The following is a 12,936-nucleotide window of genomic DNA, read 5'->3' as shown; positions in this document are numbered from 1 at the left end:
TCAAAATCATGAGTTGAATAACGCTGACTCCGCCAGATTAAATATTAGAGCCTAACACAAAGCGGAGCGGCGACGCACTGGCGCCTACAAACCTAACAGGGATACTTCACGCATTGCGCAACGCGTGAAGTATCCCTCTTAGGTTTGTAGGCGCCAATGCGCGTTTCGCGCTGGCTGCCCGCCTGCCCGCAGCGTGCCACGGCGCTTGAAGCAACTATTTCACACCAGATATCATACGAAACTGAAGGCGCTCTAATATATTAGTAATGACAGGTATCCATCAAAAGTACGTAGATTTCCTCGCAAAATAAATCAAGATACTACGGCCCAAAAAGAGAGCAGTATTCCAAAAACTCACTAAGTCCTAACATCCGTAATTAGTAACGCTTAGCATACACTTTATCGCCTGGCTGTTGCTTAATCGCCATCGGCTATAAAAGGCTATAAGAAATTCTATAGCCGGCTATAGAGGCTATTGGAAATCTTACAGCCGGCTGTAGGTCTATGGTATTTTGGAACGCAGATTCCACTGCCAATTTTTACCAGGGTTGTAGTATATTTTCCTGTCTATTTTCAGATCAAATTTTTAGGAAGTCGGAACATCGGAAGAAATGTTGCAATTATCAAGAAATCCTTATTGCGTATTCTTAATTAAAATATCTTTAAACAGAATCTTTTTTCTCAGAATCTACATTAAAATTTAAAAGCCTCATTAAACTTTTATTGATCACAAAGTAAATTATGGATTTCCTCCGGAGCGCAGGGAGCTGTTTAGAAAACGATTTTAATACGGCCTTTGAGGGTGCTTCCAAGTTATGTATAAGACGGAGGGCTATTTAAATACTGTGTAATTACCTTGTTCCTATTTTAATCCTTTCAGCCCCCTACAGTGCACCAAACTTATCCATAAGGCAAACCTGTATCTCCGCATTCTCAAAAAGACTTAAACTTAAAAAAATTGAAATATGAGAAAAACAGATAAACTGCGTTTTAATTGATCCGTTTTAATATCTCACAGCTTAGAAACATGAATGTATCAGAAAAATGATAAAGGGTCCGTTCATAAATTGCGTACGTTCCTGGGGGGGGGGGGGGGGGGGGGTTACACCATTTTGCTTGTACGCGTTAAAGAATTGGGACTTACGCCGCACATAAGCGTTGCGAGGGGGAAAGAGTTAAAAATGCCGAAAAAGTGTGTAACGTAATTCATATAAAGGATCCCTAAATATGGATCATGGTTCTGTCAGAAATAACCGAAAAAGAAGAACAACGAACCAGCGATTGAACCTCGGTGAGAATGAGCTGACAAATTTCAACATATCCCCCGATTACAGTCAAATTTGCAGTATAAAAATCAATTTCCTCTGATTTCTAACGAATCGCTATTAACTCAATTATTTTTCATTTTATGGCGATTGGGCCTTTTGGAGAGTAACGGATTTAATTACATTACACCAGGTACACATGAGCTCTTCCTTCCAGCATTTTTATCAGCTCTCCAACATGAAAATAGTGCCACAAAAAATTTTAGACCCTTCATGTAATTGAAATATATAAATAATTGAAATAGGTAAATGCATAACTTACTGATCGATGTGCAATGCTTGGTATAGTTTTCGTTCCCATAAAATTCTTTCCCTAATAATAATTGAATGCTTTTCCTACTGCAACTGCTCGTCAAATTGCATCACAAGAAATAAATTTCTCAGTTCCGTGGATTTACCCATGTCTACTTTCTGTAAGATAGTCAGCGTAATTTCTCTCTACCCAAGACAAGGATTAAGAAATGTCAGTTTTATACGAGACACTAATAACTTATTCGCGATGGCTGGAGATAATATTTAAATAAGCTGAATTTTCAAATTTTTGGGCAATATCTGGCATACAGGCAGAGAATACATTCATTGATGATAATTTAATTTAACTTTAAGAGGAAATTAATTTTTTTTACCAAGAAAATTGGCGCTGCGATACTGCGCTCAGAAGATTCTGAGAGCAAATTGCAAAAGATGAAAATACATATTTTGCATTTTTCTTCGTGCTTCGATATTTTGCTTTCGCCTCTTATTTCTCAAAGTTGAGAAAAACCAAAGAAGTAAAATAAGCCTTCTCACTGTTGCCGGACCGCGCGATTGTGATACGCACTTCTCTCGTCGTGAACATATTTTTAAGGCATTTTAAATATTTTATTTTGACGAGAAACAATTATTTCTGGATCTATTTCCAGGGAGTAGACAGATTTCATTTTTACGTTTTTATGCCTTGAGCCATGATTCCACGATCAAAACAGATGCTCAAAATGAGTGCAATATGAATCGATAGATGCAAAGTATCCCTTGAGCATCTTCGATTTGACAAGAAACGATTATTTTGGGATCTATTTCCGGTGAGCAAACAGATTTCATTTCCATGTTTACTTTGGCCTTAAGCCATGATTCCACGATCAAAAAAGATGCTCAAAATGAGTGCAATATGAATCGATAGATGCAAGGCATCCCTTGAGCAACTACATCACTACTACAGACACAGTGCAATTCGCAAAACGACTATACTTTCCATATTTAGGCCATGATTGTTAATCAAATAGGAGAGTTGCCTCTCAGCTTTAAGCTGCAACGCTCAACACTCGCAACAATTGGTGGAGATAAGCTCAGATAAAACTGATCAAAGCTATACAATGTTTCAAAGGTTGCCGATTTAATCGATTCCTATCGTTCCCATTTTGAGCTTCTCGCTTTGATCATGGATGATGAACTGAAATATTCACACCACTCAACTCATCTGGAAATTATGCGATGCAGTTCCATCGACGCACAGTGCGGCCCTCTGCGGACAAAAATAAAAAATTCACAACTCGACATCTGAATATTTTTTTCGGGATTTGTCATCTTAAAGATATTTCTGATTCACTATGATGGTTCATTTTCAAATTTTCCGCTCAAAACTGCCTCGAATGTGGGTAGAAAGTGGGCAGGAAATAGGTCGGGAATCACTGGCCCGGGAAATACACGGGAAAAAGACGTCAATTTCAATTGGAGATTTCTCGCTTGAAACGCAAAATGCTCTGGGTGGTTGACATTTTCTTAATCCTCAGATATCCAACCTCAATTTTACGAAGAAGATCTTGCGACTTTTTGCGACTATTAGAGATATTTGAAGTTAAAGTTTGGGTGTTTCACGTTGCTTTTACATTGTTTAGGCAGGGCTAATTCGAGATTGCCAACTTCGAATGAACTTTTCTTGAAAAATACGCAAAAACACCTGAGGTATAACATTTTCTTATTCCTCGAGTGTTTTACTTTGATAGTGCCAAAGGGTTTTCCTATGTCGGTGCTATTATTTTCATTATTTAAAGTTAAGTGTCTTTTGCCGATTTTTGTCCGCATCGTCCATAAGGGTGCCGCACTGTGCGACGAGTGGAAGTGCTATACGCTCATTGAAACGAAGCATTGTATACTGGCTCTGACAGATTTGATAGGACGTGCACCACAACCGAACCTCCGTTTCATAAATGTATAATTAAATGTGACGTCATTATCCTCATCAATGAATCCATCGTGCGCCGGAATTGTCGAAATTGGTAATTTCATTACAATCTGCAGATAGTAAGTTATGTGTGGTACTCTAATTCATATCTGTGCATGGAGTGACAGACCGTGCTCTTCAAAATTGATAACTTCTATTGCCAAAGTGGATCCTATCCCTGCTTAGTTTGTTTGGATATAATTTGGCCTAATCTTGAATGTTACGCTCGACTTTTACATATATGCATGTTTTAATGGAAAATGTTCTCGAATTGAAAGGGTCATTTACACTTTGTTTTTTTTCTTTCGTTCTTTTTTACTGAAATATCTTAGTCAATGATATATTCAGAAATGTTCCATTAGTCGGAGCTTTTCAACCGATTTCAGGGATTTCCCTCTCATTTTTTTCTTACTTTTCAAATCTTCATAAAAATTGTTATGCCTGGCTTAATGTTTAAGAAGGTAATGGATATTAGCTGTCTTTAAAATGCCTTGAAAATTCCACAAAAAGAGATAGTTTGGGAGAGAAAAGGGGGTGAGAGATTGATTCATCGCAGAAAAATTAAGCGGTGGCTTGGAATAATTCAAAAGGAAGAAGAGCGCAAATAACTAAGAGCAGAAACTTGATCAAAATACATTAAGTAATGAAATGCTCTGAAAAACATAGTTTCACGATTGAACGCATGATTCTATTTTTCAATGGCTCGGAATAGAATATGAATACTTTTTGACTTCGGCAAACTCCATCGCCCCCGGACTCAATCATACTCTTCAAGCGACGATGGGTAAAATAATCCTTAGCTGACAGCAGATTTCCCGCAACTGACAATGAGGTTTCTTAGACTGTAAGTAGAAACTGCATTGCTAAGGAAAAACGCAGCATGAACCTTTAGCCGCTGCCAAATTTCCTATGATATAAAGCGAATCTCTTGGTAAACCTATGAATATAGTTTTCTTCCAATTTTTCAGGTAATTTTGTTCACAATTTCACCTAAAGCTCTTGAAAATTTAAAGGAGAAATATTCGGGGCTATCATCAAAAATAAACGTTTTATCAGAGGAAATTTGGGGACTATCGAATCTTCATACGGCGTTTTTCCTCACCGAAAGAAATAAGTTGCTGGGGTAACATGCCGGATGTTAAAAATCTACGCGACAACTCTTGAATGTCGATATGAACGCTATACGGTTGTTAATTAGACGTAGCCAGGATGTTACTTTAACAGCCAGAGTATTCATAACAGCATTCAAGAGTTGTCGCGCAGATTTTTAACATCCGAATTGTTACTTCAGCAAATTTCTTTTTTCGGTGTAGAGTAGCAGATTTTTTTCTCCAAGCCCATCAACTTACGATGCGATTTCTGATCTGAAACTTACCGAAAAGTCTATGTAGGTCGTGTAAATGGGGTAAGGCAAGGCGATACAGATGCCGGACAGCCATGTGCCTGTAGCGAAGACGTAGGCTGGTAATCGATCCTTGCTCGGATCCAGTAAGTATTTATAGCGGTCCACTGCCATCATGAATAGGGTCAGCATCGTCACGTGCGATGGCACATCCTGAAACAAAAGAAGATAATTATGAAAGTGAAACAACGATCGATTGCATGATACGTGGAAATGATCCATCTTAATAAACAAAAAAGTGTAAAAATTTCAAAATTAGATTTCAACAAAAAAGTTTAATTACCACCTATACAGAATGAAAAACAACTTAATCAGTCAAAATACACATAATAAAAGAACAACTCAATTTGGGGAAAAGGCTGCATAAAAAAAGAACAAAGGATAAACAAAATCCGGAAAACCCGGTCTCGCAATAACAGCGTAGCGACGGCTCGTTTTTATTTTTAATTTATTTGCCGGTTGAAAATGAAATTGTAACTATTTTGAAACGTTCCGGGTGTTGTTTATCCTTTGTTCTTTTTTTGCAGCCTTTTCCCCAAATTAAGATGTTCTATTGATTACAACCAACTCTCGAGGCAGTATGTATACGCGTAATGTTTAATTATTAAAATTGAGGATTTGGGTATTTTAAAAAGTCACAAATTACGACTCATTTTCATGTTGTAATGTAATATATTGCCTTGCAAACCCTGACCTCCTTTCGTTGATGAATGTGCTATAGAGAATTTGCAGGTGTCTGAAATTTGATGAATTTCGTGTTTAAGTGGAAACTACCGAGTGAACTGAACACGAGGATACCCTTGGTTCATGAATTGAACAATTATTGGATGAGATATGACAAAATGATCTAATCTGGTAAAATACGTGTGTTTAAATGGAAAATGCCGCCAGATGATGTCACTAGGCGGTGCATTTACTCACTTTTAAATCTATTTTTATACTATTTTCCATGACAGAAAAAAATTATAAAAAATACTGCTAAATCAGCTCTTTAAGCACTTCCAGATGAAGCAATAAAAAATGTGCATGCGAATTCTCCATCGGTGGAAATTTATAACGGTCATTTTTCTCAGATTCAAAAATAAAAGTGCAACGTTATTAAATTTTCGAGGCCTATCAAAAACCCAGCTAAATATAATGAAAACACAGCTGTGCTACTTTCAAAATAACAGTGGACAGCTTGATTCTATATAGTTTCTCCTAGGTTCAACGAAATAGAGTAAAGAAAGACAAAAATTTGCCGATGGCCGACAAGATCAGGGCATTTTACTATAAAAAAGGGGAAAAAGCCAGCATAAAATTACTCGGCCAGAACCATGTAGACCTCAGTAATAACATCTGATGTCCGACGAGCCCCTAACTTCGCCTCTCTATTTTCTTGAATAAAATATCACCGATGGCATTTGCGGTCAAATAACGAAAGTCTCAAGGTCCTGACAAACTTGAACCAGAAAATGACTTCCGTAACATCGATGTAATGATTGATTAATGGTCGTGAAACAAGCTCGGGACGGTTATTCCACCAAGGTTAATTCTATTATGCATCACACTTCTCGTCAGTTTTTTTCTTTTTCGAGTAAGACTATTCGGTATTTCGTGCGAGCAGAGGAAGGGGGTTCAAAAAAGAAGTAACTCATCAAAACTTCCATCGATGATCTAATCTGATTTGCCGCGATTCTTTACTTTCCGTTTTAATTTGATTAGTCCTCGCAATAAGGCAAAGAGCTTTCGTTGTCTCGGAATGATTGATGTGCCTAATCACGAATTTCAAGCCGTGAAGTTAAACATTTTGTTTAAAGATCCATCTCTTTAATAGTATGATTGAAGCATCACGACGTTGGAGGAATGACAAGTGTACGTTGTCTTCTCTTACCTTCTATTTTTAGATTAATTTTTTTCCGATGATTTTCTTTTCAAAACATTTCTTCGCTGATTTTGTTTCCCTTCACAGCTGCCATGTTGAATGATTCTCGAAAATTTATTTTAAAAAAATATTAAAAAACCTTATTTTCCTTGCTCATTTATACGTTTTACTTATGGGGAAAAAACCGTGTGCCTTCCGAATTTGGGATGCGAACCATTGCTACAGTCAGCACAGTTCTTCAGACACAGCCAAACACTGTCATTACAGCGGTCCACTGATACGTCGAGTCCCTCTACCTTAAAAGTTAAAGAAATGTTCATATTTCCCTCAAGATCGACGAGATACGTGATCTGGCAGTTTCACCGTCAATATGTAAAGTGCGGTGGGACAGGATACAAATCAACGTACTCCAAAGTCGAGAACTTGCCTATTCACGCACAGCGAGGGCGAACATGTGAACACACTGAGGATGCCACGGGGCACGCCGCACAGTGGATCGAGTCAATTATAGGGGTGGAACATGTAATTTTTTACCAAAACTGCAAATTTTGATGTTTATTTTGTCATAATTTTAACTTTAAGGGGTGTTTTGAGTAGAAAATTTCACGGGAGAACCAATAAGACCACTTTCAGAAGCTCAAAGTTTTAGATAAACGGAAGTTATAAGCGTTTAAAGTTGCCAAATTTTGTCCGACTTCTCCTATTGGTTCGATCTATTGTGCGCCGGTGCAGCAGTGCACAATGAAGGGGTGCAGAATGTCCACTGGTGAAAGGTGGGCATAAATTGAGCTAACGGATGTATTCGTCATCATAAAACTTGGTCCGGTTTGTTTATATTGATCCTGAAAAGCTCCACGAAAAACCTAAAATTGATTCAGAAGGCGGCACTGACAAAAAGATGCTCTTCCTACATAGAACTATCCTATACTCACAACGCTCATTGAGAAGCAGCACAATAAAAGCACAAAATGTAAAAGAAAAAATGAAAGTGCTTTGGAAATCATTAAATTTGACGCGAAACCACCAATATTTAAAAAACACACATTATATTATTATTATTCTCCTTTGATAAATTGATACATATTTTTCCCCCATCAATTTAAACGAGAATAATCAATGCAGAGTGTGCTAACATTTCAAAATCATGAGTTAAAAAACGCTGACTATGCGAGTATAAATATTAAAGCCGAACAGAGCTGAGCGGCATGCTGCCAGCGCGAGAGGCTCACTGGCGCCTACAAACCTAAGTGGATACTTCACGCAATGCTTGAAGTATCCACTTAGGTTTGTAGGCGCCAATGTGCGTTACGCGCTGGCCGCCCGCCCGCCGTGCGGCGGCGCCCGAAGCAACTATTTCTAAACAGAGGTGTTGCACAGTATTATACAAAATTGAACTTATTAAAAATGACAGGCATCCTTTAAAAGTACAGATCTTTCCTCGCAAAATAAATCAAGATACTTTTCGTACAAAGGAAAAATCTAAGAGCCTTTAGCCGAGGCAAATATAGAGGTTTATCCGGTTCAAGTATAACAAGGTAGGAATTTCTTGAAAGATAAGTAAGTCATGTTACACCAAAGAGGTGTAGAGAGTTTTAGTGAATTTTGTCTCATGGAAATGACGCTCCCCCATCTTTACCATAACTCTCAACTATACATATTTTATTCTCCGTTGGACCAAACAGACAAAACAAAAAAACAAGCAAACCCTCATTCTTCCAAGACATTATATATTTTCATCCAAGAACGTCGTGAGCAATCGTCGTTTGTATTTACATGTGGGCCAATTAACTTTGGGTCTCAACTGGCACGTGGACCAAAACTCCCGTGCCGAAAAAACGAGTGGACGTAAATTACTGGAAAAAACAGGTGCGCGGACAAAAAATCGTTGACGAAATGTCCTATAACCAAGACGACCAAAGTTTTCAGTCAAAATTATGAGTTTTCGTAATGCTTATCGAAAACTTCAGTTATATGAATTAAGGTCGACTCAATGGAGATTTTTGTAAGCGGGCAACACTGTTCCTACTGCGTTTAAATGTATGTAAAACAATAGATTCTTGGTGAGGCAGCTTGCTTCATCTAAATCGATATTTTTAATGGATTTAAATAGAGGAAAAATGGTGTTGCCAACTTGCAAGTGTCACTAGTCAGATCCATACTGCTAAAATCCTCGGTCACCCAGACTGAAAACCTTAGTGCTCCATGCAAACCGAAGTTTTTTTCTCGGCGCAATGACCCTTCAAACTATTAGTCGGGCAATTTATCGGCTGGCGTTAAAGCACGGATCCATTTCCAAAGAGCATGGGCATTCCTCTGCCAGTCGGCAATTCTCGAAACAAAACAGCCTGGAAATGGCGAGGGCTACTTACAGGCGAGGGGTTGATATATGGGTTAGGTTAAAAAGACCTCATTAAAGTATCGTTGCCATTTTTCCCACCCCTCTCGACGGGCCGCGGTGAAATATACGATACCCGTGAAGGAAAGAACAGGGTCATGGGCCACTCAGCGAAATTCGTATACCCTGCTGCCGTGCGTACGAACTTTTGGACGTTGTCGGATTTCTTGCCATATAACATGAATTTTCTGGAGAATGTGAGGCTTTTTTCCTTCGGCCATAGTTCGACCAATTCGGGCGTTTATTTCACTAAAAAAAAATTCTTGGCGTTTTTACCAAGGTCCATTGGTACCTTTACAATCTCACTTTTTTTACCAATTATTGGTAATTTTATCAAGACAGACTGGTAATGCTTACCTAAAACCGGTATTTTTACTGTTTTTTCAGGTAAGAATACCACTTTTAGTGGTAATCAATTCCCGGTAACTTTGCCATTTTATCTAGGTAATTCTACCACAGTCGATAAAAAATATTGGCGTTTTTACCAAGGTCCAGTAAAATTACTAAGAAAGTTCAATAATTTTACCGAGATTTCTCGTTAAAATTACCAATTCCATAAATGGTAATTTTACCAAGAAAAAACTGGGATCAAATAGAGCCCTGAATTCTTGGTAATTTTACCCTTTTCTTAGAAAATACACCGATATTTTTGTTTCAGTGTTAGACCCGTGGCTTGCCATGATCAGAGGAAACGCAGGAATAAGGTCATATACTTACATGGAGCTTAGGATTTCAAATAGATGAGACACATTAGATATCAAAGGCTGAAAGAGAGGATGAGGAAAATAGGAAAAGAGGAAGAGAGAAGAAGAAAGAGGAGTTAAAGAAGGACAAAGAAGAGGTAGAGGAAGAGAGCGCAGAATAAGAGGATGAAAAAGAATAAGTTGCGTACACTGATAAACTTGAAGTTCATCTAATATTCCACCGCATAGGTAGAGTCCACGCTAATGAAGTTTACGCACTTTTAGACTGCGACAGAAGATCTGCCATCTTGCTTGTTGCATTTAATTTATATGCAATAGTGACGTCAAGCAATCTTCTGTCGCAGTCTAGAAGTGCGTAAACTTATTTGCTTCCACCAAGCCTGCCACAAAACAGAGAGGGTTGTCTGCTCGAAAAGTTCACGAAAATATAGCCCGAAAATACAAATACGATAGAAAAAGGTAAAAAAATGGGTAAATAATACTAAAAACATCAAAACACTAAAAAAGCAGGAACACACATCTCACTCCGTAAACTTTGAAAAAGAGGTAGAAGAGGAGTAGTAGTAGTAAAATAATTTTATTTTAAAGCGGTGCTTTAGCATCTAAGGCCATTTACACCTCTAAAGAGGGCAGTAACAATAATAAATTTACATGGAAATATCACTAAAAATACAAAGGGTTGAGAGGAAAGGTTAAATTTTGAGATTAGTGGTAGCGCATAAATTCAAAAAGTTTCACAGATGAGTATTCAGAAGTAAATTTTTAAGAGAGGGTAAGGGGTAGGGAAAAAAACGTTTTCGGATATCTTTATAAAGTGGGCAACTTATAAGAACGTGATCTACCGTTAAGGGGAATTTGGACAAGAAGTGCAAGCAGGACGGTTTGATTGGGTCATCAAATAGCTATGGGAAAAATTTGTGTGACCAATTCTCAGGGCAGTGGTAGAAATAAAGGAATACCATGAAGAGAAGGAAGAAGAAAAAATTTAATAAAAAATTAAAAATTATTGAATTAAAATTATTAAATTATCAATTCTTACTGATACATTATTAAGAGGAAGAAAAATGAAGATTCTCATTTCTTTGTTTCTTTTTCACCCAATTCAGCCTCGTCATTTATTATTTCCCCTTTTCCTGTACAACCCTTGGCTCCCTTCTCTTTTTTCTACTTCCTCTTTGTCCGCTTCATTTTTTTCTACTTTATCCTGCTCTTCCCTCGTTTTCGTTTTTCTTCCTCCTCGTGCTTCCATTTCCAGCGTGTCCTCGTGTGACAAATGTTGAGAGTCCTAGGATCTGAATGTTTCAGAGTAGATTTTTAATTTCCAGAGAATATTTGTTTTCTTTCTTTCTTTCTTTCTTTCTTCATTTCCATGTAAATTTATTACTATTACTGCCTTCTTTAGAGGTGTAAGTGGCCTTAGATGCTGAAGCACCGCTTTAAAATAAAAATTATTTTACTACTACTACTACTTTCTTTCTTTCTTTCTTTCTTTCTTTCTTTATACTCCATAAAATAAAATTATTTACTACTACCTTACATGCCTTCTTAGAGGTGTAAATGGCCTATAGATGCTAAAGCACCGCTTTAAAATAAAATTATTTTACTACTACTACCTGTGAAACTTTTTGAATTTATGCGCTCCACTAATCTCAAAATTTAACCTTTCCCTCAACCCTATTATATTTTTAATGATATTTCCATGTAAAATTTATTATTGTTACTGCCCTCTTTAGAGGTGTAAATGGCCTTAGATGCTAAGCACCGCTTAAAAATAAAATTATTTTACTACTACTACTACTACTACTTCTTTCTTTTCTTTCCTTGAGGTGTAAATGGCCTCAGATGCTAAAGCACCGCTTTAAAATAAACTTATCTTACTACTATGTACTTCCTCCTTTCTTTGTGTCGCACTAGGTACCACTCACAATCGTTTCTAGTATGGAGACTTAGAGCTGAAGGAAAAATTATCGTACCTTTCCTAAAAAACATACAAGTTACGGAAATTTGGCAATGTTTGAATGTTTTTCCTTAACTTGGCAGTGCGCTTGATTCATTCCGCGAAATTTCCTATTCGACAACCCGGGGCGAGACAAACTGCGAAACCGGCGGCCTCACCTGCGGTTACTCACACAAAAGGAAGAAAAATTGGAGTGGTTTTCTCTTCCCACCCCTCGCGACTATTTTGGGGGCAGCTTTTAACCAAATAGCGAAGTCTCGAGAGGGCGAAATTTTGATTGTGTCCGGCTGGAAATGGAGCCATTGTTCACACAATGGCGCCTTTCTTTTTGTTTGCATGCTCTCGGAATCAATTTAGAGCCGTTGACCCTGCCGAGTGGGACACCGGGGTTTTAAGGGGTGGAAGGGAGGGGTGTGAAGGGGGTGGGGGTCGGGATGGGGCACCGTGAGTCAGCTGCTGGGCCTCCCGTCACGTCTGACGTCTCGTCACTTTGCTTGTTCATTTTTTTTTTTTTTTTTTATCTCGGCCTAGTTTGATGGAATTATGTCCCCTGTTGACGTCTTTTTCGCCATAAATAGGACGTACTTATGCACTGAAAAAAATTCTCGGCGTTTTTACCAAGGTCCGTTGGTACATTTACCATCTCACTTTTTTTACCAAGACGGACTGGTGAGCTTACCTAAAAACCGGTATTTTTACTATTTTTTTCAGGTAAGAATACCACTTTCATTGGTAATCAACTCCCGGTAGCTTTGCCATTTTTTCTCGGTAATTCTACCACAGTCGATAAAAAATATTGGCGTTTTTACCAAGGTTCAGTAAAATTACCGAGAAAGTTCAATAATGTTACCGAGAAAAACTGTCTTGGTAATTTTACCCTTTTCCTAGTAAATACACCGAGATTTTTTTTCAGTGTGTTAAAAGGAGCTATGATGGTTGGTTGGTGGATACGCTTATTTAAATGTGCTTTTAACATCCGGGCCATTAACACCATTCGCACAAATCTGTGCGACACCTCATTAGCAGGTGGCAGCATAGAGCGGCGCATTGCGAGTTCACGCCTCGAGCCATCGCGCCTTCAATTCCGCA

General features: G+C 38.0%; 1 protein-coding gene across 1 annotated transcript in view; it reads right to left on the bottom strand.

Annotated features, from left to right (window-relative positions):
* LOC109033969 (prolactin-releasing peptide receptor) overlaps positions 1-12,936 on the bottom strand; it is a 186,903-nt gene that overhangs the window by 158,182 nt on the left and 15,785 nt on the right. The window contains exon 2 of the mRNA XM_072303774.1: positions 4,901-5,080. Within this exon, the coding sequence (XP_072159875.1) occupies positions 4,901-5,080 (180 nt within the window). The remainder of the gene's footprint in view (positions 1-4,900; positions 5,081-12,936) is intronic.

The sequence above is a fragment of the Bemisia tabaci genome, chromosome 8, assembly GCF_918797505.1.
Source record: "Bemisia tabaci chromosome 8, PGI_BMITA_v3".
Lineage (NCBI taxonomy): Eukaryota > Metazoa > Arthropoda > Insecta > Hemiptera > Aleyrodidae > Bemisia > Bemisia tabaci.
The sequence above is the reverse complement of the archived record's forward strand: the minus strand, read 5'-3'. Positions and strand labels throughout refer to the sequence as shown.